Source organism: Lepisma saccharinum, chromosome 9 (assembly GCF_977018435.1).
Source record: "Lepisma saccharinum chromosome 9, izLepSacc3.1, whole genome shotgun sequence".
NCBI classification, from domain to species: domain Eukaryota; kingdom Metazoa; phylum Arthropoda; class Insecta; order Zygentoma; family Lepismatidae; genus Lepisma; species Lepisma saccharinum.
The window spans coordinates 54,429,065-54,454,361 of record NC_139237.1 but is presented as its reverse complement, the minus strand read 5'-3'; the positions used below and the strand labels follow the sequence as shown (position 1 = coordinate 54,454,361).

The 25,297-nt window shown below is 37.6% G+C and overlaps 1 protein-coding gene across 1 annotated transcript; it reads left to right on the top strand.

The window, feature by feature from the left end:
* The first annotated feature begins 5,585 nt into the window (after nucleotides 1-5,585).
* Nucleotides 5,586-24,174, top strand: LOC145992671 (uncharacterized). Its single transcript, XM_083129046.1, has 3 exons — nucleotides 5,586-5,721; nucleotides 5,834-5,973; nucleotides 23,722-24,174. Exons 2-3 carry the CDS (start codon nucleotides 5,838-5,840, stop codon nucleotides 23,931-23,933), a joined length of 348 nt encoding a protein of 115 aa, XP_082985172.1. The 5' UTR covers nucleotides 5,586-5,721; nucleotides 5,834-5,837; the 3' UTR covers nucleotides 23,934-24,174.
* The last annotated feature ends 1,123 nt before the right edge of the window (nucleotides 24,175-25,297 follow it).

Genomic DNA, 25,297 nt, shown 5'->3' with positions numbered 1-25,297 from the left:
TTGTGCTAAACTCTTATTGATACTTGTAAGTTTTATGTCCTCAATTTTTAAAGATAACATCCAATAAATGACCACCATTCGAATTGATGCAAATTTGGGCTCTTTTTATTGCGTTTTCCATGTTGGAAATCAACCGGGAAATGTTTTCAAAATCATGCTAAATATTGTCTTTTAGTTGCTGTAACGTCTCTGGCTTATTCACATAAATCAATAACTTCAAATATCCCCAAAGGAAATAAATTTGGAGCGGTCAAATCGTGGGACCTAGCCGGCCACGGCAAATCACCAAAACGGGATATTACTCTGTCCGGAATAGTGTCACGCAAAGTTGTCACACTTTATCCACGTTCTTGTATGGTATACTTATTCATTTTCGCACACAATAAATTTCGTGAGTATCTTCTATTTAACTGACAAGACACTAGCCTACTGATATAAACAACAAGATGTTAAAATAAAGGTCAGTTCAAATAGGATGATGACTTTTGCGCCACCCTTTACTTCACATAGACGTGCAAACTGGACACCAGTAATCTGAATACTGAAGCACTGACGCGTCCAGTACCAAGGTCAGCGTACAGCTGTGGATCTAAATGGCGGCAGACGCGCTCCCAACTCCCCGGCGAGCTGGCCGCCGCTTCTCGGACAACTCGACCGTGAAAACTACCACGATCGAACAGTAAATATGGGAAGCGAATTTTTAAAGAAAGATTTGAGTAAGGAACAATTGGGTTTGAAATGTATTTCATAAAGTATTACTTTTTTTAATCACAGCCAAATTTCTTTGTCGATATGCTCTTCTTTTTAGATCCAAACCGCTCGATGTTTTTTCTTTTATTTTCTTTAATTTTCCTTCTGACAACAATTAATCACTCCTTCAGCTGACCTCCGTTACGGAATGGTTAGTACAGCGTCACGTCGCCAGGGGTCCCGGGTTCGAATCCCACCTGGGCATGTGTATTCTTTGTGAGTGTCCCTTCATCAGTTCCATCACTCATCCTCGCGAATGGTAACAGAAACAAAAACCTCGTGAATGTACATTTGAAAATATAACTCGCCCTGAAATACAAAAATATTTATTGTAGTTGTATGAATGTTGGTGACAGTGTTTCTTTCTTAACATGTAATTTCAGTTGGACATATCCATGATCTTGTTTACCATTACCTATTCTAACAAGACGTTTCAAGATAACACATTTGCCCTTGTTTTCAGGCCAACTGTTCTGTTACCGATGTTTTCAGTTTCTATCGATATAGTGCCATTACCACTACTTTACCACGCACGGGTGTTATATGTGTGCGTGTGTGTCTAACTTAATATTGCCTATAATTTATACCAAGTTACAGTGGCTTCCATGCCACATATGGTAGGTAACATGTCATTTTCATTACACACATTGGTTGTTAACATAGCTAAACAAGTGACACACACAATGTGTAATCATGAATTCTCTTACATTCCTATAGCAGGAAAAGTTAGACCCCGGAACTATAAACTTAAAATTTGCTCATAAAATTACATATCGACCATTGAGAATGCAAATGTTTTATCTCCAAATTGTAAACAATTCGAGACATTTTGATTGTGGTCTATTTAGGATGCAATTGTTACATATATGCTATCGTCTGCTGCCTACATACAAACAATATTGATATATTGAGAGTCTTTTTGTCCATATGCAGAATTTGGAAGCATCTATGAGAATGCAAACTCCAACAGCCAATTAAGCCTAACGACAATTTCCTCAACCAACCACAATTTCCATCCGAGTATGAGATAAACCACTTGCATTCTAACCTCAATCACTTGTGGGAGCTGCTTAGCAATAGTAGTGGTCTTCGGTTTTTACTTTTGTTGTTAACACAAAAAAATGAATAATAGTGGAATCAAAGTAGTTTATTGATTTCCCAAAGTATGAATTATAGTTTCATCTTCATCTCGTTTCCAGATTGCAGTGTTCTATCTGGTAGAACACTGGCACTCTCAAATCAAAGCTAGTGTTGCGTGCAATTGTTCCATCTCAAATTTCAATTATTAATTACAGCATAAGTACCTAACAAAACAACTACTTTTTCTTAGAGAGGCTTCAATATATCAGTCTTTGCAATGACACAAATTTTCAGCGCAATGGTGACAAAGGCTCAATAAATATATCATGTCAAACTTTATAGGACTATCCTGAAGAAATGAAAACTTGGACATAGAACATTTACATTCTCAATGGACGATATCTTGTCGTATTTATGCATTCGAGTAAAATACAATTACCTTAGCTTTTATAGCTACACAGAAGTGACACACTACGACGCCAGGGGTTCTGGGTTCGAATCCTGGCCTGGGCATGGATGTTTGTGGGTGTCCATTCACCAACTTCATCATATACCCATCATTTATTCCCATCTTCGCAAATTTGCCAAAACTGGCACAATAAGCGAAGTAAAATAAAGCAAATAAATAAATCAATCAATAAATAAAAGAAGTGATACAATGAATGACCATGTATTCTTTAACATGTTAGGAACTCTGAGCCATTTCTATCATATCCTATGCTTTGGTTTAAACATTCGTATTAGCAAGAACATTTACATGTCTTTACATGTTTGTGTGTTCCTTAATTGAATAAAAACAAATGAAGTTGTAGATTTGTAGTTGAAGACTTCCACACCACGAAAGTGTGGTGAAAATAAGTTAATTTCATTAAAAATCACTAAAAAAGAAAGTGAGTTTCAAATACTCGTCCTAACTTTTAAATTGACACTAGTCGTAATGAGCGAAGTGCATCTGCAATTACATAGTAGATTTTATAAATATTGCTCTACATTTATACCCAAGACGACAATTTATTTTCTGCTTATAGCACAATACGACTTTACGAGGTGGTAATTTTACATCGACACGCTTGTAAGAAAATTTGGAAAAATGGTTTAGCAACTGATTTAGCAATTGACTCGTTCTCCAAGTGCTAAATCGTGTGTTTGGTTTCCTGAGAATTCCCCGCGTCTTCCCCTGACAGCATTTAATTATTTTTTCATCATCCACTTAAATTCACGGCAGACGTCCTCAACTTTCGGAGTTGCTCCTCGCCAAAACTTAATCCCGCTGCTGTCCATGCATTTTAAATGTCTCATAATCGTGTCAGGAATGGGACCGAGGAAAATATTGTCGTCATTTTTTGCTGAGTTACTCACGAACTTGGGGTCCGTAATTAGTCTCTTGAGATTTTCTTCCACGAGGCAAAGGGTAATATAATGAATATTTTCAAAATATGCAAAGTTTTTAAGATCTTAGAAGTTAAATCAATGCTTTCCACTTGTTGGGAATATGTATAGCATATCTTTCCGATGACAATGGCTTTAAGATGGTACAGCTGTCCCCTGTACATTGCATATTTTCGATCTGAGTCGTAAGAAGTGTTGTGATCAGCACCGAGTTATAGCCAGTCCACTAGGGTTCATTAGAGGCCCGCCCGCTTTATGCAAGAACATCGTCAGAAAACATCTCACCCATGTCTCCCGCGTAACATTCAGACTGCAGCTAATGTTAGTCAACCTCTGTGAAAGAATTGTTAGCACAGCGCGCTACGACTCCAGGGGTCTCGAGTTCGAATCCGGTCCTGGTCACGGGTGTCCTTTGTCAATGTCCCTTCACCAATTTTATAAAATCATCACTTATTCGTGACGTCGCGATTAGCCAAAAAGTGGCATAAAAGACTCTAAGTAACAAAAATAAACCAACCAATCAACCAATGCAGATAACGTTTGAAATACTTCTATGAAACGAGAAACGTGAGAGCGGGCCTCCCTGACGGCGTAGATGTAACGTGGTCGCCTTGAAATAAAGGGGCCCCGGGTTCGATATCCGGTGGACACACATTGGGCAGCGGTTCGGATCCCAATTTAAACTGTAGGTCCAGTCTCGATTAGACTGTGCATAAAGTGGACTTAAACAACGAGTCAAACAAACAAACGTGATGGATTATGTGATCAGTGTAAAATTTTACGAAACAACGAAGTTTCTAGAATCGTACCACTATTAAATTGATCAAATTGTGCCGGTAATGATGTTTCGAAAAATTTAAAATATACAAATTCAAGAGCTGAGAGAAAAAAAGTACTTGTTCACAATGGATGTTAACAACACGCCACGTCGACAAAACAAAGATGTAGATCAGGTGAAATCGAAATTTTCTTCAAGACTACTTTCGAAAGAGTTCTTTAAAATGGCAGTGTAGTCCATCTCGGGAATCTCCCGCATTCGCTTATTGTAAAATACGAATCCCCGTGGAGAAATAAAAATCTTTACTTTGAGACGTCGCTTGGCTCGTAATATATTTCGACCCTTCAATATCAAATTAACTACCATATCACGTTAACTCATGGCTTATTTAGGTCTCATGATAGAACATTATTCAAGACATACACGAGACGAGATTTGCGAGCACTGGCGTGCGCAGGGGGCAGCTGATGGGACTACAACTCCTTTCCAAATTTGAGAATATTCAACATTTACAAATGAAAGCATAGTAAAGAACATTTTAAAACCGTTAGTAATCTCGAGGAAGGCCCAAACACTTCATCGTGTTATTCTGTTCTGTTATTCAGTGGTGGGGTCACCGACTAATGTAAACTATGGTTAGAATGTGAATGTTGAAAATCTAACTACTGTTCGTCACTATATGTCACTGGCTCCAGTGATGGTTCAGATCGTGGTCCTGATTCTTGGCTAAAATAACTTGTCCCAGGGTTTTTGCCATACTTTTCAATATTGCGGAGTGTAAAGGTAAATTTTGAGCACAAATGGACATAAATTTGATCAAAATTTGCTGAATAGAAACTTGCTGGATGTTGACACAATAGAGTACGAGCTAGTGGATACATTGCATTCAGCATGATACTTTCAGGCTACAGATGTTCTAAAGAAATTTTAGAGGAACAATGTGTAAATATTGCAAAATTGGTTAAACAAAAAGTATGATTTATCCGGAGCTTCAAATCCATAATACCTTCATTTAATCGCACTACGATACTTAAACATCAGTTTAATCTTACTTTGCTCTCTACTTATTTTAAGCAGCATTTTGCCTCTTTAGGCTATATTTGACGAATCAGTTTAAGCTACATGATGTTTAACTTCCATTGCTAATTTCTGCTAACAACAACATTTTTCTTTACAAACAGCCTGCCTTTTCTTTTATCTATAAGGAAGAATTTCACTGACAAAAGTTCAGGTAGCTAATTTACATAGTCATGACCACACTTGAAAAATTAAAGAATGATCAAATAACATGCTAATTTCCTCTCTTCGTTGGAAATACCCTGAAGTTAAATACAACGCTTTCTAATGTCAGAAAGAGTCCTTGAGTAACAAGTGCCTTGTCTTGTATAGGAATAAAGAATAGACTTTTAATATATTCACATGATCAATTATATGCAGCCACTTCATACAGTAGATGTTTGAAATAGCTACCTAAGATAGCATTACGTGTTCCTTTGTTTGTTATGCTTTGTCACTGTCCTTAGTGTTTTGTTTCAGAGATATCTTCGATACGAAGTCTCTGTTTATCTTTTCATGATAAGACTAGCACTGAAGTAACAGAATATAAGCCGTAAAACGAACAATGGAAGTTTTTATGCTTTTGTGAAGATACACAAGAAGCACTTCTCGTTCGAAGCCACTGAATCTCTCAGTTATTTAAAAAGTTAAAACCTTTGAACATTTAGGTATGAGGATAAATTATAGGGACATTATGTGTATGTTGTTTCGTGCATTAATAACTTCTTCATCGTTTACAGGATAAATTAACGCTTGCCTGATAAAACTGTTGTATTGCAGGAAAATGGATAAAGACGTGATGCTTTCCACAACGATATTTCCGGCGGAAAGCCAGTCTATAGCCACTACGTCGTCTTCTCACCAGAATCCAGACCTTGGACTCGGATTGGGCAAGATTATCTACATGGATGGAGGAGTCGGTAAGAATGAAAATCTAACTCGATAGAATGTATTCGTTTTTCACGCAATCGGTTATCTAAGGAAATATACTGTGACATTCGTGGTACTCGAATTACGTGAGGAATTCACATCCATTTTGCATTGTAAAGATATTTTGTAGGTTAACGTGGAGATGTGTTGGGAAAGCCTCGGTTATTAAACTGAGAAACTGTGTTAGTTCGTGTTAAGCATGCTGCAATTCGTATCGTGATTAAAATTAAAAAAAGTGCAATAAGGGTGAACCATAAGAAATTAAAACTTACTCTAGTACATAGACAGTGAATCAGTGTTGTTGAAGGAAGGGTAGTATTATAAGGAAGCTAGGGTAGAACAAACGAGTAAAAGAGGAAAATAAATATAAAACAATCCAACATGTCAGAGCCAATGCTGTCGCCACAGGATTTTGTTCATTGCCCATTTAATCCATCAACTCTTTCCAGTTTCTGTCCTTGTATCACTTACTCTTTGTTTTTGTCATTCTTTATATCTTGTATGTCTCTCTCTCTCTCTCTCACCTATGTCTCTCATCTCCTTTTTTACAATTTCTTTTTTCCTATATTTCCCTTTTTCTCTCTCCGTTCATTTATCTCTTCACCTGTTACTTTTCCTGTTTCTCTCTATGTATCACTTATTCCTGTTGTTTCTGCCATTCCTCATATCTTCTCTCTCTCTCTCTTTGTATTCCGCTGCCCATTTCTTCCTTCGTATTTTTTCATGTTTCTTTCTGCTTTTTTCTCTCTTTGTATCACTTCCTCTTTGTTTCTGTCATTCATTATATCTTCTCTCTCTCTCTCTCTGTCGTACCTTTTTCTTTTTCCTTTTTCTCTTATAATCTTTCTGTCTTCCTCCTGTTTTTCTCTTTCTTTGTTCACTTATCTTTTCAACTGTTTCCTTCCCTGTTTCTCTCTTTTTCTCTGCCAATCCTCACATCTTCTCTCTATCTATCAATCTAATATATCTATCCATCTGTCTGTGTGTCTTTATCTCCGTGCGTGCGTGTATCTGTGTGTTGCTTGCTTTATCATTACCATAAATGATTCTATAAATATAAAAAAAACCCTTGGCGTTCCGAAACGCCATGTGGAGAGGAACTTTGGAGGGGAATGAACATGCCCCCCTTCCAAGTTGGTGCCTATGATAAGTAACAATTGTTTCAAGACACAAAGTCACGTGCAGTAAAACAATAGGGTTTATTATTTTACCTTCAGCGCTAACAAGTGATAAAACGATAACAAACAATGCCTTGTTTCAGTTCGGGGCAAAAATAGCTTTGTATACTGTGAAAGAAAAAGTTGATAACGCCATTACTAACACGAGATCTTAAAAACAGCTTATTGACCTTGTTGCTACCTATCACTATTCAAAATCTCCTCAATGATTCACTACTCTGTTGGATGAAAGGGAAAACTTTCATGTTTAACAAGTTGCCTTGTAATCAAGGGATCATGGGGTCGATTCCCAATGGAAGTACATTATGGAGTGGTTATGATCCTACTTAAAACTGTAGGTCCAGTCCCGATTAGCCTATCTGAACATAAAGTGGCATCAAACAGACTTTGACATTTTTAATATATAAACAAGGCCAATTTATATCTAGCATATTAGTTTTGATTAGCAAATTGTTAAACATTCTAACGGAGCTAAGATATGGTGTCAAATTATTCTTGGGAAAGGTAAGTAAATGTTTTTGCTCGAACCTAGTATTAAGCTTCGATCGAATGTTGCAAATAGCTTGACTACCGCTTGAAGAAGTTGCTTAACAAGGTGGGTTGAAAGTATAGAAAGGATTTTGTTATTAAAACGATGTTCGGACAATGTTGTTGTTTTCCTTGTTTATATATTCTTCCAAGTGGTAGGCACAATATGATGGGAATGAATGGTGAGATTAGTGCCATAGATGAAAATACACTTAATTATACGGAGTGCATAGGGGTAGAGATTCTCCTCTGACAGTAGTCCTCCCGAATGGCGCAGTGGTGGCGTCGTCGCCTTGTAATCAAGGGGTCCCGGGTTCGATTCCCGGTGGAGGCACAAAGTTGTTCGGATCCCACTTTAAAATGTTGGTCCAGTCCCGAATATCCTTACTGTGCATAAAGTGGACTTCAAACATCAAATCAATCCAATCCAATATCCTCTAAGAGCAAAGTTTTAGCTTTGAAGCAGACTGTATGTACTAATATATTTTGATATGATTTTGATTTGTGTTATTTAGCATTGCTATTCTGTCACTTTTGGTTAATCGCAACAAGGACGATGAGTGATGTTTATGATGTGTTTATGATGAAAATGATTGAAGGGCACTCACAAAGAAAATCCGTGCCGAGGTCGGAACTCTTGACGTCGTAGCTAACCACTCTGCCAACACGAAGGTCGGTTATACTAATCTCCATATATATATATATATCGAAAGAAGCTACTGGAATTTACCGCCACTGAAAATATTTTACATATACACACTTAAACTACCCAATCACATGGATAGTACTCCCTTCTGTATTGGTTGTACTGCGGAAATGAGTCAGACGATAATACTCGAAGCGAGGAAAACCATACTTGGAACGCAACTCAGAACAAGGGTTATTGATTTGAAATAACTGTAGTTGTCGCATTAACTTCCAACAATACCTAAACTGAAAGTATACTACATAGTAGTAAGTTACTTTGATGGTAATCCTACCAGAACAAAGAAATATGTTTTATGAGTGTATCTTGATCAATTTAATCTAATCGTCTTTCATCTTCATTGCCGCGAATAAGCAAAAAGCAGCAGAAAAAGCAACACCAAATAACAAAAATCAAATAATGAAGTATTAGTACATAGATTTCGATTCAATGCTAAAAGTTTACAGTCAAAGGGGAATCCCTACCCCTATGCACTCTGCATAATTGAGTGCCTTTTCATCTATGGCACCACTACCACCATTTAATATAAATGAAATAAAAATTAATAATTATTTTACAATCTTTAACAGTTTGATGAACTTTCTTGTTTTGCAAAACAAGTACAAAGTAACCGTACTCGCTTCTGTATTGGTTGTACTGTGGAAATGAGGCAGACGAGCATACTCGAAGCGAGGAAAACCCTACTTGGAACGCAACTCAGAACAAGGGTCATTTGTAACTGTCGAATATTATGAAGCTGGGAAGAGAAGAACGGTGAAGAGAAGACCCAAATACGTCAAATCTTTCCTCCATTAAAGGGCGAAAAACAAGAGCACGAGAAGAAGCGACTTCCGTTAAGCTCTTCGGAGAAAATTGTCATTTTTTCGCATTAAGCTGCAAATTGCGGAGAGCAGCAGTGAAGCGATGCTGTCGCTCCCTTTTATGGATTGCGATGAATTATTCAGCCGCTCCCTGGGGAAACATTAAGAAGGGCCAATTTACAAGAGAGCATTGCATTGTAAGTTGGGGAACAGTTTTTTTCCATCGTTTCCTGTCCGAACTACAAACAGGACTTCATAATGCAGAGCTTCTATAAACACATTAAGAGCAAACCGAGAGCCGTTGTTGTTAAACAGAAAGGGCTCTTTTCCGCCCATTTTCTAAATGCCCAAATGCCCTTAACTTGTACTGGAGTACTTAACCCTGTATTTTAAATTCTGACATAACCCGCTCCGTTATTCATGAAACTCCCATGCGGATCGCTGACAGGACTAAGCTGGGTGAATAATAACAGGTGGGTCAATAAAATGTAATAAACGAGGATTGGCTCGCAAGAGCAGACGTCATGCCGGTTTGGATTTTTTTTAAACAAGAACAAGCACGCTATCAGTCTTTGTTATTAATATTTAATATAGAGATTCGAAGTGGCAAAAAATATCAGTACATTTAAGACTAAGAAATCACACTTTGAAAATATAATTTAGTTCATGCACACAAAAAATCGCACAGAATATAATGTTTTGGAATATGCCTCCTAATAAATTTTATTTCACTTTTAAAATATTACTCGTTCATGGCTCTTTTCTTTACTTCTTGTTAGCAAACACAATGGTACGATTTCAAAGGAATGATTTTTTAAGAGAAGTTTTTTAAATACTTCCAAATAAGTACAGCTAATGAACATGTTCTGAAACCTTTCCTCTGATTCTTCATTTCTTCGTAATCCAAACGATCCCATCTGTCTTAACTTGTTAGAGTATCTTATCATCTTGAAAATGTGCTACAAGATTTGAAATGATAATGTTACAGGATCATACAATAATCGAACGTTAGAAATGTATTAATTTTTAACTTTAATATATCAGAAAATAATTACACAACAAATGTAAAGTTTGGCGAGTTCAGAGAACAGTGCATTTTTAACATGACAGGATGACTACCTTGTCGATTGAACAGTTCAAATATCTATTTTTGTCAACAATCGAACTCCATCGATACCTAACAATTACTCACAAACTAAGAGATAAAAAGATAAAATTTATTGTACTGAAAGATCTATTTAACACTATCTTATTGCGATATAAATAATGACTGTCAGTAGATCCGTCTGTCTATTGGACCCAAGTAATCAAGAGTGAACTTGCAATATCGCAGAATGAACCTAAGTTACAAACATGTAATTTTATGTACTGAGAGACATGAAATAACTACTTCATTTGTTAAAATGCTTTCTATTGGACAGCTAGACTCACCAATTCAACCATTCGATACCACTTGATAACAAATAATGAATGAATGAATGATTTTTTTTTTTTTTTTTTTTTTTTTTTTTTGCACTCTTGAAAGTATACGAGGAAAAATCCCTTTACCTAAAACCCTTACTTTAAAGTTTAAAGTGCCCCTTCAGAAAGATTAAATGTACATGGTTGTAAAGGGGCCTGCACAGGACAAACCCAACACGTTAAAAAGGTAAGAGGAAACTAAAATCTTCCTTAGAAACAGTGTAACTTAAAGGTAACAGCTTAAGCTCTTCTCAACAAGTTTAAAACATTTGTTAAAACGCTGTTATCATGTCCCAACATGGATGATAAATAGTTAGTAAGGTTATTAAATTGATTAGTACCTATGGAGTATATCGCGATTACACAGTAAACTCAGCTACAACTTGTTTACATTCATTTTGGTTAAGTTCAGCCGATATCTGGGGCGGCGCCAGAGGGGGAACTTGCGAAAAACACCGCTTAATTTTCTTCCGCGTCCCCTTCCGCACTCCTCTGCACAGAAAACTCTTGCAATTTATTCTTACGTTATGACTTATTAAACAACATGTCGTTATTTTGAGCCTAAAATTTTGGCTGCCATTATTGAACACAGCAGGCAAGCCATTGATCTTAGTCTGAAAGAGAAGTCGCATTTACTCTCCTGTACATGTGCTTGTTGCGGTAAAAACAAGCAAAAATGAAGAAAGTCATTAGTAGTCTTCAGTTTTCTTGGCACATTTTCAAAGAAGCATCTAAAAGTTGATTGCTATTTGGTGTAGTTATATTGTCTGTATTTTCAATACCGCACCCCCTCAGCACCCTTAAGAGTGGGCTGGAGGTTGGCATGAAAGTAGTTTCCTGGCCCGATGCGATACAGACACCTAGCGACATATCAGTGAACTAGCAATTTTTCTCTGTTGTCCTAAACTAGAGGAAGAGCACAGGCCGGAGGGCAGAGGACCTCCCCCCCATGGTGGAAAGACTTGCCACCATGTTTCCCCCCTGCCTTCACCACCCCCTCCCCTTCGTGACCGCTGCGAAAGGGCACCACCTGTTTCATTTCATTCTGGTTTCGGCTTCTTTCAAGATTTCTCCACTGGCAAAATATTCACTGCTGGCTGGCCACAGCAGACAGTCAGGACCTTCACAAATGAGATTTGGACTGAATAAATTTTGTTGATTACAGTGGCTGCTATAATTATGTAGAATTTCTCTTTGTGCGGTTGAGATTATAAATTGAGAGTAAAGAAGGTGGTAGAGATTATCAGTTGAAAGTAACGACGAATCAAGTAAGAATAACTAATTGAAAGTACGCTGTGTAAATGTATAGCATACCAGTGATAACAAGGTAGAGGCATACTAGTCGCCATTTACTTTCTTTTTTTTGTAGGGGGTTTCGTGTTGATACAAAATTTGTATCTAATAGTAATAAGCACAAACAATAGTAACAGTTATTATTTTAACTACTACGAACAGTGCTGATAATAATTCGAGATGAACGGGAGCGAGACTATTTCGAATTTAAAGGAAAAAGTCTTGGATATGTGGAATGACCTAGGGATAATCAGAAGAGGCGAAAGACAAACCAATGGAACAAAATGTACAACTACAGTAGTAGCAATGATGTAAGGGAACGAATAGGTAAACATTGAACTTACACTTTATGTATTACCCATCTTAAAAACAGCTCAAACGTATTTGAAACTTTCTACATGTTATCATTTTGTATCATTATGACACGTGCTTCCCCTCGAACTAATATTTATTGTTGTTAATTTCCTTTGTCGTTGCACAAATGTTTATTGCTCTTTCCAATTCTAGAAATATTTTTAATGTTATTCGTAATACCTTTAATTTGCTGCGTGATTTTTGTGTTATTTAATATTAAGACCTATTACTGATGATGTCACAGAATAGTGACTCACCTGTATGTATATATCTTGTAAGACCTGATGCTATGGTAATTATGGACTGTGTTTAGTTTTTAGCTTTGGCTTTCGCACCCCTCAGGATAAGTCACGTATCATATCTGGTCATCTTGCTCCGAAATAACTACAAGTATTACGGTCACAATGGCAGTCTTACGGATGACGTCAAGATGGAATGTTTACTGGAAACCGAACAATTGAAATGTAACACCACCGAGAGTGTAGATACGTTGATTGATTGGTTGATTATTTTTCGTCGCTTTCTGTCACTTTTGGCTAATCACGACATAAAATGGTGATTACATGGAATTGATGAAGGGATACTCGCAAAGAACATCCGTGCCCTGGCAACTTATAATCCCCACCCTACCATTAATTTCAATTGATAATACGCACCTCACCATTACTTTCAATTGATAATACCCACCTCCCCATTACTTTCAATTGATAATACCCACCTCTCCATTATTTCAATTGATAATACCCACCTCCCCATTACTTTCAATTGATAATCCCCACCCTACCATTACTTTCAATTGATAATACCCACCTCCCCATTACTTTCAATTGATAATACGCACCTCTCCATTACTTTCAATTGATAATACCCACCTCCCCTTTATTTCAATTGATAATACCCACCTCCCCATTATTTCAATTGATAATACCCACCTCCCCATTAATTTCAATTGATAATGCCCACCTCCCCATTACTTTCAATTGATATCCCCACCCTACCATTACTTTCAATTGATAATACCCACCTCCCCATTACTTTCAATTGATATTCCCCATCCTACCATTACTTTCAATTGATAATACCCACCTCCCCATTACTTTCAATTGATAATACGCACCTCTCCATTACTTTCAATTGATAATATCCACCTCCCCATTATTTCAATTGATAATACCCACCTCCCCATTATTTCAATTGATAATACCCACCTCCCCATTACTTTCAATTGATAATACCCACCTCCCCATTAATTTCAATTGATAATACCCACCTCCCCATTATTTCAATTGATAATACCCACCTCCCCATTATTTCAATTGATAATACCCACCTCCCCATTATTTCAATTGATAATACCCACCTCCCCATTATTTAAATTGATAATACCCACCTCCCCATTACTTTCAATTGATAATACCCACCTCCCCATTATTTCAATTGATAATACCCACCTCCCCATTATTTCAATTTATAATACCCACCTCCCCATTACTTTCAATTGATAATACCCACCTCCCCATTATTTCAATTGATAATACCCACCTCCCCATTATTTAAATTGATAATACCCACCTCCCCATTAATTTCAATTGATAATACCCACCTCCCCATTACTTTCAATTGATAATCCCCACCCTACCAATACTTTCAATTGATAATACGCACGTCTCCATTACTTTCAATTGATAATACGCACATCTCCATTACTTTCAATTGTTTATCCCACCTATTACTTTCAATTGGTAATCCCCTTACCTCACTATTACTTTAAATAACTAATCCCTACCCCCCACGTTATATGTAATTCCAATTGCTCACAGCCCCATTATTTGAACTTACTAAATTTCGTGTCTCATTATTTTCAACTTTAACGCCCTATTATTTATTATTTGGATTTACTAAATTCAAATGGAATTCGGTAAAATTTTATGTATAGAGCTCTTAAAATATTAAAAATTTAAATAATGAAACAAAGCATTTGTGGTGGTTGTGCAAAATGCAGCAAACGTATGACGAAGATTAATATGTACACATTCATAATTAACAAAATTCATCAATTAACAAGAATTGTGCAAAATACAAAGAAAGGTAACTAGAAAGAGAGAATGAATTATTACAATTAAACCTAAACATATGGCTTGTCCTACAACGTTTACATCAATATTACAATAAATAAATTAATTAAAATTCTATATATTACAGGTATGATGAAACAACGATATTCTAGTTGACAACTTGTTAACAAATGTCTGATTGTAGTTATTGTGGAAAATGGTTAAATAGTACGACGTACATATGGGAAAATTACATGAACTTTCAAAACATTGCAACAGATCAAAGAGTACAAATCCACAGTCAATAGAACATATACATTATTAAAAAAAGATTCACATATTAATGTTATTAAAAATCACATTTTCTAGCACTATATTTCGTACAATAATTGAAACTGTAGATAGTTAAACCAAATAAACACTATATTTTATGCAATAATATAAAAAGAAAATAGTTAAATAAAATGCATCACAAATACTTGTAAACAAACCCCTTCTCAAATTTAACATTTTATGAGGCTAAGCCTTTTTTCATCCTTGCTTCCAGTATATAAGAGGGATCTCGGATTGACATTGATCTACTCTGGCGTGGATCCACCAGCTCTGGTAAAAGGCAATTCATGTAGAATTGCTCGAGTTTTGGAAGCATTTTCTCTTCCCAGAACTTATCGTCTCGGTCAATTCTTGCTACTTTTACGCCGAGCGGAGTCCACATTGCATATATGCAATATTCTCTCTTTGTTACGTGCAATTGTCCCTGGACCTGGTAATAGTGGTTATGAGTTGTCTTTATTCCTTCAATTGTGCCTTGTTTTGACAAATTCCACGCAGTAGATTTCTTGGAGCGGATTGCTTCATCAGGTGTTAGCGTAGATGCAGACGAAGGACACTTCACTTCCACTATACCCTTGGGGCGTGATGCTGATCACATCACCCCCACTCACGACCGGATCAAGAAAGTGTGGGGCGTTACCCCCACACCCCCTATACGCCTTCATGGCGTTGTGCTATGCACAGGGGAACACTTTTTTACCTTTTTACCAATTAGGCCATCAGGGGATGCTCCAAGGAATGGTATTTCGGCATCAATGAAGAGTCCACAATCCACCACTGCTTCTTTGAGTTCTTTCTCCACGTCTCTTTTCGCTCTTTCTTCGTTTTCACGTCCATATGCCATTGAAACACAATCAAATTTTGAATACAGAATTTCTCTGACAATTGACTGGCAGCTAGTGGTGGGCAACATCTTGCAGACTCGTCCAAAATACGAGGCAGTCAGAAGTTTCCGGCGTTGCTCCATCCATTGACCACTCCTGGATTGAGCTACAGTCATTCGCTCTATTTTGGCATGTTCTGATTCCGACTTCCGGATGCTGGCGAGAAATTCCTTGCTCTCTCTCTCAAAATCTACTTCTGGCATGTCGGGTCTCTGTGCATGAGGTCCGTAATTCTCGTCCTGTTTGCCATTCAGTCGCGGGAAAATTGATCTGCGACATTTCTTGCTCGTTGAATGCGACTTTTGTTCTGCCTTCCTTTTTCTGCTCCATTCAGTTTTCTTGGCTATTTCACTAGGACTGCAATTGTACATCTTCTTGTGCAGTTTGTAAAATGCCAAACCAGTGTTATGACGAACAACTGCACCCGCACATCTTCCTCCATATGAACGACCAGCAGAATAATTAATCCTCTTTCCTCCAACGAACTTTGCCACAGCAGAATTATAATGTTCCACACGATTACTGTCCACGTCTTGCATGAGACTTCTACTGTGCAAACTAAGTTGCCTCACTACACTGTTTATTTTCTCGAGCAAACCACATTCTTCCAGTTCCTTGATAAAGCACTTTTCATGCAAATCTTTTCTCTTGCAGAAATATTCCGCGCAGCTGTTGTGATTTCCAAATACATGATTGGTTATGTTCAAAATGTCTTTTCTAACATTTTCTGTTTTGTTAGCTGTTGATACATTTTCACTTCTTCGATACTGAACAGCCTTGATAACTGCTGTTCTAAATCGCAGTATGTTCTCGCCCAACTTCTTCCTCATCACTGTCGTGTTTCTCTGTTTGTCACTTTTGATAGTGATATCACGGAGTTTATTGCAGAAGTTTCGTAATAGGTGATTCCTGCACTCCACTTTCTCCACTGTCACATTTTTGTACGGTCGTGCCTCAAGAATCTTTTTATAGACGCTGCTGTCACCGTCTGCTATAAGTTTGTTATATATCAAACCATAATTAGCTTCACTTTTGCAGAAGCCTTCGACAATTATAGCCGCTTCCATGGCACTTGAGCTGCTGCTCTCGCTCCAGTTTTTGAAGCACAGGTGGTCTTCCGGTTGGTCTCCTTTGGAGTACGCTCTACTACAAGTATAACAATATTTATTCTTCACTCCAATGTAGAGAACCTTTCCTGTTTGGTACCCTACGATAGCGCCCTGAAATAAACAAGAAAAAATCACAGTCGTAAGAAAACCTATTTGGCAAGAAATATTAACATGACTATAAAATTAGTTACCAGCCTTGGCAGGCAGGTGCACTTGAAGTTACGTTTATATTTTGAACATTTTGTGTCTTCACTGTGTGGTTTGCATTCGGAAACACTTTAGCTGAATTAAAGTATCAATCTGAAATTGGAAAATCTGTCTTGATATTGATTTGCTCAGTATCCATTTTTAATAAAAAGTGGCTATTGGAATACGAATTTGGATTGGAAAATGTATGTTCTACATAATTATACTATTCCAGAATTCTGTTTGACAGCACATTTCTTTCGAAACTCATGCAAAGAAAAAATCTGAGGAGAGTTCTTGTAATAAAGATTAAAATCTAGTTGTAAACTGAAGGAAATTTATTCTCAGTTATTTTACAATTGGTTGTACGAAAACATAAAATTAACTTCAAGATGTAATGTAACATTCCGTAGTAAATTATAATAATAATAAAAAAGAATTCCAGCAATGCATGTTACCTTTTGTAAACCAAGCGGTTTGTACGTTGTCGCGATTATCCAAAAGATGGAAAAGCGACGTAAGATAACGGACATAAAAATACAAACACAAATGAGGTATCATTTCTCTGTGAAATCAGTCACCCAGGGAATCAAGGCCAGATAGCCAGCGTGACAGACACACGCCTTGCAGAAGTAGGTTCAAAAATTTTTCCACAGATACCGTAGAAGAAAATTGACGCTAAACAACAAAAATCGAATTCCCTTCCAGGAAGATAACGTTGTATTAGAACTTCTACGTTGGTTATTTAAAGCTGACGTTGGTACTTCATTGTGTTATTCGCGGCGATGAGAAGAAATGGTGATTAGATTAAATATGTTAATTGCTAGGAATCTAATCCAGACCCTTATGTGGCGTGATCGTGAGTGTGCTGCTCGGAGCGCTCAGGCCGGCCCCTGTGGCGGAGTGGTTAGCACATCGCGCTACGACGGCAAGGGTCCCGGGATTTATAGACTTGGCCATGGATGTTTGTGAATGTCCATTCATCAATTTTATTATGTCATCACTCACCTCCATCTTCGCAAATTAGCCAAAAGTGACACAAAAGCGAAGTAAAGTAAAGCAAATCAATCAATCAATCGGTGCGCTCGGCTACCGATCAGAGAGAGGCTTTGTGCTGTAGCAACAATGAGCCAATGAGTTTCAGAACGTGAGTAAATCAAGACATGCACACTAGGAACATTTACTCAGATAATTACTTACCACTCCTGACAAAGAGCTGTAGTTGCTTCTGTAAGACCGCTTCCCCCAGCTTCCATCTGCAATCACAGTTATTAGCGGTGTCCCGTTCTCATCGACATCGCCACGTTCTACAGCGAGCCGAGCTTCTTCCTCAGCAGCAAATTTCATTTCGTCTTCTGCAGTTTTCTCCCACCCATCGGAAACAATATCATGGTATTTCTTGAACGTCTTGAAAGACATGGAAGGGATATCCATGGCAGACATGAGCTCTTCCAATTGAGCGTGCCCACCTCCTGTTGACATTGTTCCGGCTGCTGCCGCAGTATTCACGTCCATAGATTGTGCTTCTTTTCCAGTCCAAACGGAACTCTCCAAATTGCACATGTTACACTTGAAGGTAAGCTTGCTCTTTAATCCAAACTGAGTTTCACGAACTAAAATCATGTTTTGAAATGTGCAACCGAAGGGACCGTGGTTGTCCAGTTTCTTTATGCTCTCCAAAAAGAACTGTATGTCAACAATTCTCCTTCCTGTCAAAATTGTGCTTGTTATACTTGACGTACTTGGGACTGCAACATTTTCCACCTTACTAGCAGATATTCTTCTGCGGGAAGAAAAAATATTTGTAATAATTTGGTGTTTAGTGTAATCATAAAAAACAACTTTTTTTTAAAATTAATTCTTCGGGGATTGTATTAACTTTTGTCCATTAATATCCCCATACTCTACCAATGAAAGCATTTCTTTTGCTAAAACGAACGCAAGAACGTGAAAAAGACTAAGGTAGAAAAAATCATAGCAGACATGTCACATTCAAGGAACTGAGAAGTCTAAATAATTACATGAAACAGTTTTGCAAACGTTTCAGGTTATTTTCATAGATACCATCGCAATAACATGGAGTATATTATCTTCATTTTTATTCACAGTGGAAAATAAGTGACTGTACATAACGAACTTCTTTTGGGTAATTATTAGTTACTAATATGGTAATGTTTGTGTCATGTGATTACTAATTACGTACATAAGGGGTGTTCCTTCCACGTAGTGTACCCAAATGTCAACCTCACTTCCACGTAGTACACCCTGGACTGCAGACTAACGAGGCTCTGGCGACTGGCCCCATGGCTAGTATAATTCTGTGTCGTCCTGTGTTTTGTCCTTATTTGTGCTGAGCGCCCTTTTTAGCCTCGGCTTTTAACCAAGGTAAGGAAATTTTAGTTTTCATTTCAGACGCTTTTATTTTTGTTATGATAAGGGGCTGGACCCCGTATAGTGTGACGGGTGCAAAATATCCTCAGTGCTGACGCACCCAAAATTTTTTAATTCAAATTAAAGAAAAATACTAATTACGTTCAAATTATACGCAAGGTTCTCACTGAATTGAAGATTTGCAAAGAAACAGTAGACCTTTTCATGATCCTTCCACTCCAAAAACAAATGTTTTGTAAGAGTCACATCAAGTTTATGTTTGGAAATAGTGAAGTTCTAGGAACCACACACACACACACATATGTAAGCAACAACGATAGTAGGCTATTGTAATTTGGAGAGGATGTGATTTGTGAGCGGAACAAGCATGGGAATTTAACGAAGTTCCTTTGCGAATCATCAATTGTGTGTGTGTGTGTGTGTGTACACGTATTTCCTACCTGCATCGTTGACTCACAAAGTACTACATGTGAGGTAAAACTATCGAAATGTAAAAAGAGGAAGCGCTACCACCCTCCCCCGCCTTTTCTACATTTCATTCAAATCGAACACCAGGCACGTATCGAGATATATATTTCGGAGGGGCGTCCTAACGTAATGTCTCAAAATAATAATATTAATAATGTTAAATTAAAATAAGTATAATTATATTAAAATAATTAATCTATTTTTATTACATTAATAGATAAGAAGGCGATATAACAACAGTGATACAGTATAACATCACGTATTCATTATCTAGCTTACGTGTAGTTAAGGTCGGCAAAATTTGTAAATAAATAGAAACTGCCCTGGCAAGGAAATTAATGTCAAATAGATAAAGAATATAATATTTATTGAGTATGAAAAAATGATGTTAGATCCAGTTGACGAAAGTAAAATGCCTGGTAATATTTTGCATGTTATTATAAGTAGTAATAATTCTTGCATAAATCTTCTTTGGTACTGTCATTCAAAGTCGTATTGCTTTCCAATATTTTTGCGGAAATAAACAAATTGCGACTAAACAACAACCTTATTTTCATTACTTAATTGAAGTTATTTTATGATCTCATTATTTAATTTTTGTACTTGGTAAGTCTTTCGCGGGGAGGTTGGGACTCCTGGACCCCCCTGAATACGTTCTTCGCGGTAGGAATCGAGATAAAGTTACTGTGTCACTGGTTCCAATTCACGGTAAATATGCTCTGCTTCTCTACACTCAAACATACACAAACTCATGGCCTTCCTGCTTTCTTGGTTTCTTGCCTGGGAAAGAGGCAATAAATCAAGCTGTGACAGCTACGGGACCTTCTGACGAGGGGACGGAAACCAGCTGTGCAGAGGATTCAAACACCCGCGCGAAACAGCCCTCCCTTCAGCCTGGGGCAATTTTCGAACAGAGACATCTAGTGGCCAAGTGGCGAACTATGATGAATGAAATTCGGCTGAAGCGGCCGTATCTTTCGCCGTCGATAATACATGACATTTTTAAACAATCATTTTGGGCTGTGCAAGTGACTTTTGAAAAAAAAGCCCTCCCTGGCTTAGTCATAAAAGGATTGAGCATTACGTTATTATGCATCATAATGGCCATTTTCGTTGGTGCTACCCACAAATCCTATAACCATTCTGTGCTTATTTACGTATTTCCTTATGGGAAATTGAAAAAAAATAATGGTATTTGTGCACATTTATCGAACTGAAATTGCATAAATGTGTCATGTACTTAAAGTTTCATAAAGTAAGTTCACATCCACTGCGTGTTTTCCGGCAAATTTTTGTCCTAAAACGTTATATTCAACAAAATGCAAAAAAGCCCATGTTAAATTTAAGCGCTTTCCACGGCGACCTTCGCCAAACTCCACCGCCCTCTTAAGCTTAACGCCCAATGAGACACAAGGTACATAGTGATTAGGTAAAGCCATCCGAAGATTGCCGATCTTGCACGAACGCGTGACGTCACCGGAGAAGCAGTGAGCTCGGCTGAAGCAGACGGCCCCTAGCATTTATATGGGAGATTCAGAGAGCGAAAGTATATTATTACTTTTAGGAGGGGAGAAATAATAATGTCATCCTCCAAGATGGTATTGAGGCATCCTTTTAATGATTAGTAACATAATTGAAAAGGCGCTACTTTTAAAAGAGGGCAAAGTACATGTGAAAAAATGTATTTTGAAAATCCATATTCCTGAAACTTTCTGACCGATGCGCTACAAAGAAAGTTGCGTGTTCTCCTTTAGAATTTCGTCATTTTACAAATCGTAATATAAATTTAACAAAAACGTGGCATGCTAAAGAAGAATTAAAGAGTTTAAAAAATAATTGATTAATAGACTTAGTTTATTTTACTTCGCTTATCTGTCACATATGGCTAATCACAAAGATGAGGATGCGTGATGATATGATGAAATTGAAGAAAGGAAAGTAGACCCATGCCCGGGTGGGGATTCGAACCTGGGGGCTCTTGGCATCGTAAAGCGTTGTGCTAACCACTTCGTCACGGAGGTCAGCATTACAAGGAAATAAACAGAAAATGGCATCTATGTTTTAATATGCGAGAAACATTTGCGAGGAGGTTATTGAAGTAACAAATAATTATTACAGGACGTTGTGATGAAAATTATTAATATATCTGAAATATCGAGAGTTGACCTTGCAGTCTCTAAATGTACTCTTATGGTTACGCAAAACCTTTACTCAAAATTGCTAGTGTAAATTTATAAGCTATTAAAATTTAAAACTTATTCCTGTTCGAAAAAGAAACTGCCAAGTCAAATTAATATTTCGTATAAATATATATATTTTTGTTTCATAAGGCCAAGAGAGTATTTGGAGGGGACGGTGGCTTGGGAAGGCTATAACCCCGAATCTCGATCTGCAAAAGTGCTTCCAGCGGGAAAACATTGCTATGAAATAGTCCAGAAGGAGCGAAATGATTTCTTTCAAATGGCTCAAGAATACAAAATATATAAGTGGACATTTGACAAGCTTAGTCTAAAACTTACAACCGAAATCGTACGTGTGTGGGGGGGGGGTGGCTACGTGAGGTAACACAGTGAAATATGATTCACAATACTAAAATTAAAATAAATATGTGGAAACAATAGAAATCAATATATGTTTTAGCTAGTGACGGCGCATTAGTAAAGATGGAGGGGTAAATCATATTTTCCCGGGGCAATCATGTTTATTATTCCGTTACATACGACACAAAAATGCATATTTTGGCTAAAAGAGCATTCATTCATTTATTTATTTTTGTCGTTTTACTGGGGGCAGATAAGAGAGAGAGAGAGAGAGAGAGAGAGAGAGAGAGAAATTGTCGAACGAGAATATACGCTATTAAATAAAACAGATACATTTAAAACTTTTAATCAAATTATTTGTGAACTATGATTTAAATTTAGAAAGAGCACATAACCTGTTTAATTTAATTTGGATGAGTTAACTTCTGAAGCCTGCCATTTCCGAGCCTTCTTCCGGTGTAACTGCACTGCCCTTTGAGCCTTGCTGCGATCAGGTGGCAGAACGAGCAGAATACTAATACTAATTAAAACAAATATGTGACAAATATATATATATATATATAAAAAAATGTTGAAGCTATTGACGGCGCCAAAGAAAAGACAGAAGAGAAACGTGGAGAGTGTAGTGATATTTTACGGGAAGCAGTCACGTTTATTACACCCTTACATTTACATACAATATTAAAAAGTTCTGCTTTTAGATCTCGCACAATGCATTTTTCACAAAAATGGGCAATCCCGCATTTTTTATATCAATCAAGCTGTGATATTTTAGATTTCTTCCGTTAGTTTTCTGATAATAGTTTTCACAGCTTTCCATACCATTTAGGCATGATTTCAGTTGACAAGAACAAAATAATCTTTTTTCAAAACATACAGCAAAAACAAATCCAACGCGCTTAAGTTAAAACTCCCTTACATTGGAAGACTGGAAAGAACAAAATAGGGGTTCCTTTGTAACACGATTTCTTGAAAACCATTTTACACATTTGAATCAACTTTGTGATAAATTGATTAGAAAGGATGAATCTTAACGGTAAAAGTTGTAACTTTTCCCCTGCTACTATATTTTAGAAGATATTCGTTGTCAAATATCTCAATATTTGCATAAGGAACCAGCCTTTTCCGTGCCGAGCGTTTCGACGATGATGTCATGCATCCACGGACAACTGCGCATACGATCTGCGCCGCCGAACGAGCACCCCCTGACTGAGACATAGGGAAACGCAGAGAAACGTGACACTACAGGGAAACGCGCGGAACCGAAGCGCGGAATTTCCGTGCCAGAAGTCTACAGGTTATATTAAAGTTTATCGCCCACTGAGATACCGGAAACGCGTCTGTTGAGTTCTGTTGCCGCGTTGCTCCGCGTCTCAGTGGGCGTTAGGCTTTAGATGATTAATGAATACGCCATCGTTGGCCGATACCACTTAAGCATTGCTTCTTGTTGCAGGTTGGGAAGTGACATTGGCGGGGGTGGTGGTCTTAGCAGCCGTCCTGCTCATCATCAACGTGGGGGCCCTGCTGTACGTGAGGAAGAAGAGGAGGCAGAAGGAGAAAGCCTTGGGCAAGAACCTCATCATCAAAATGGAGGAGCAGATATTCCCCGTCATAACCATAGAGGCACTGGGGAAGTCTACCAGGGAGTCTGGGGCCCTTACTTGACAATAGCTGATTCTTTGCAAGGGCTTCTTTGGTAGCCACGAGATGGGATCAAGTTCCATTGAAAGACAAAACCAAATTGCATGAAGCCTTTGCAAAGAATCTCCATACAAGATGGCACTTTCATTATCCCGCCATCTTAAAGAACAAAATTATTCATTACAAAGATATAAAATTCGATATGATTATTAACCATATATATTTTCACTATAGATTTTTAATAATATTTATAATAAAGATTTCAAAATAACGAAAGAGTTCTTGTCTCATTATCCTTCCCTCCCTTTCTTTGTAGTTGTTATGGCTGATCGCATAGCAAAAGGCAACTTGCTTTAATGGATTCAACACACTTCTTTCTATCTTCCATGGAGGCGACAAGCCGTGAAACATTTCTCAACTTTGACAAAACTCAATCTGAAAGGGATTGCTGGCTTTCATGCAAAAGAATACCCTAACCCTATGGGCAGTAATACAAAATCATCCTAACCCTATAGGCAGTAATACAAAATTATTCTACCTAGGTAATCTTATTGGCAGTAATACAAGATTGTCCGAACCCTATGGGCAGTAATAAAATAACCCAGGGCAATCAATGTCTTTCTGAGATTAGAAATAATATTCATTCTATAATTTGGTATTTATACAAGAACCTGTACAGTGAGATGGATAAGTAAGTATTGCTAGGCAAATGTCCATTAATATTTTCACTAATTTTGTCTTCCATCCTATGTGTTCTTAAATAATGGATTTTTACGTAAGCTGGTGAAGGGATTGTTACCAGCTTGTTGGCGTTTAGCTTCAATTCCAGAAGCTCTCATTGCGTAAAACATAGAGAATGATGCGCGATTTGCTTGATAATACTTATGAATCACACTGTACCTTTAGTAGGGGTCGAAGATTTCTTCCACCTTAGACACTGGCTACTTGATGGCATTACAGCTGCCCAGATTCTGGACTCGGTAATGAAAAGCATGGGCCAAAGGTTTATTCCTCTCAGTGAGATGCCTAATGAAATTACGAGGGCTACATTGCATAGTCACCGGCAATAAAAATGAAACACTTAGATCCTGAAATACTGGCTTCCGTGCAATGCATTATGTGTGTTGCATAACTCTATGCCGATGAGCCAACTTCAATAGCAAATTTTCAATGGCAAGTTGTACCACAGCCGTAGAGTAAGGTAACACACATAACACCTTCAGGGAAGCGTGTATCTCAGGATCTAGGTGTCCCATCATTTTCATTGCCGGTGATGTAGAAGGGTTATCTTTGCTGTGGCCCAGGCTCCACCATTGGAGATACCTTTGGTGTTGACAACTCAACAGATCAACTTGAAAATTTACATTTGACTCTTCACTGCCGTTTAT

Excerpts from the sequence above, each read along its gene's own strand:
- LOC145992671 (XM_083129046.1), top strand. The coding sequence starts at position 5,838 with ATGGATAAAGACGTGATGCTTTCCACAACGATATTTCCGGCGGAAAGC. Across the intron at positions 5,974-23,721 it reads CTACATGGATGGAGGAGTCG|GTTGGGAAGTGACATTGGCG; the intron begins GTAAGAATGAAA and ends TTCTTGTTGCAG.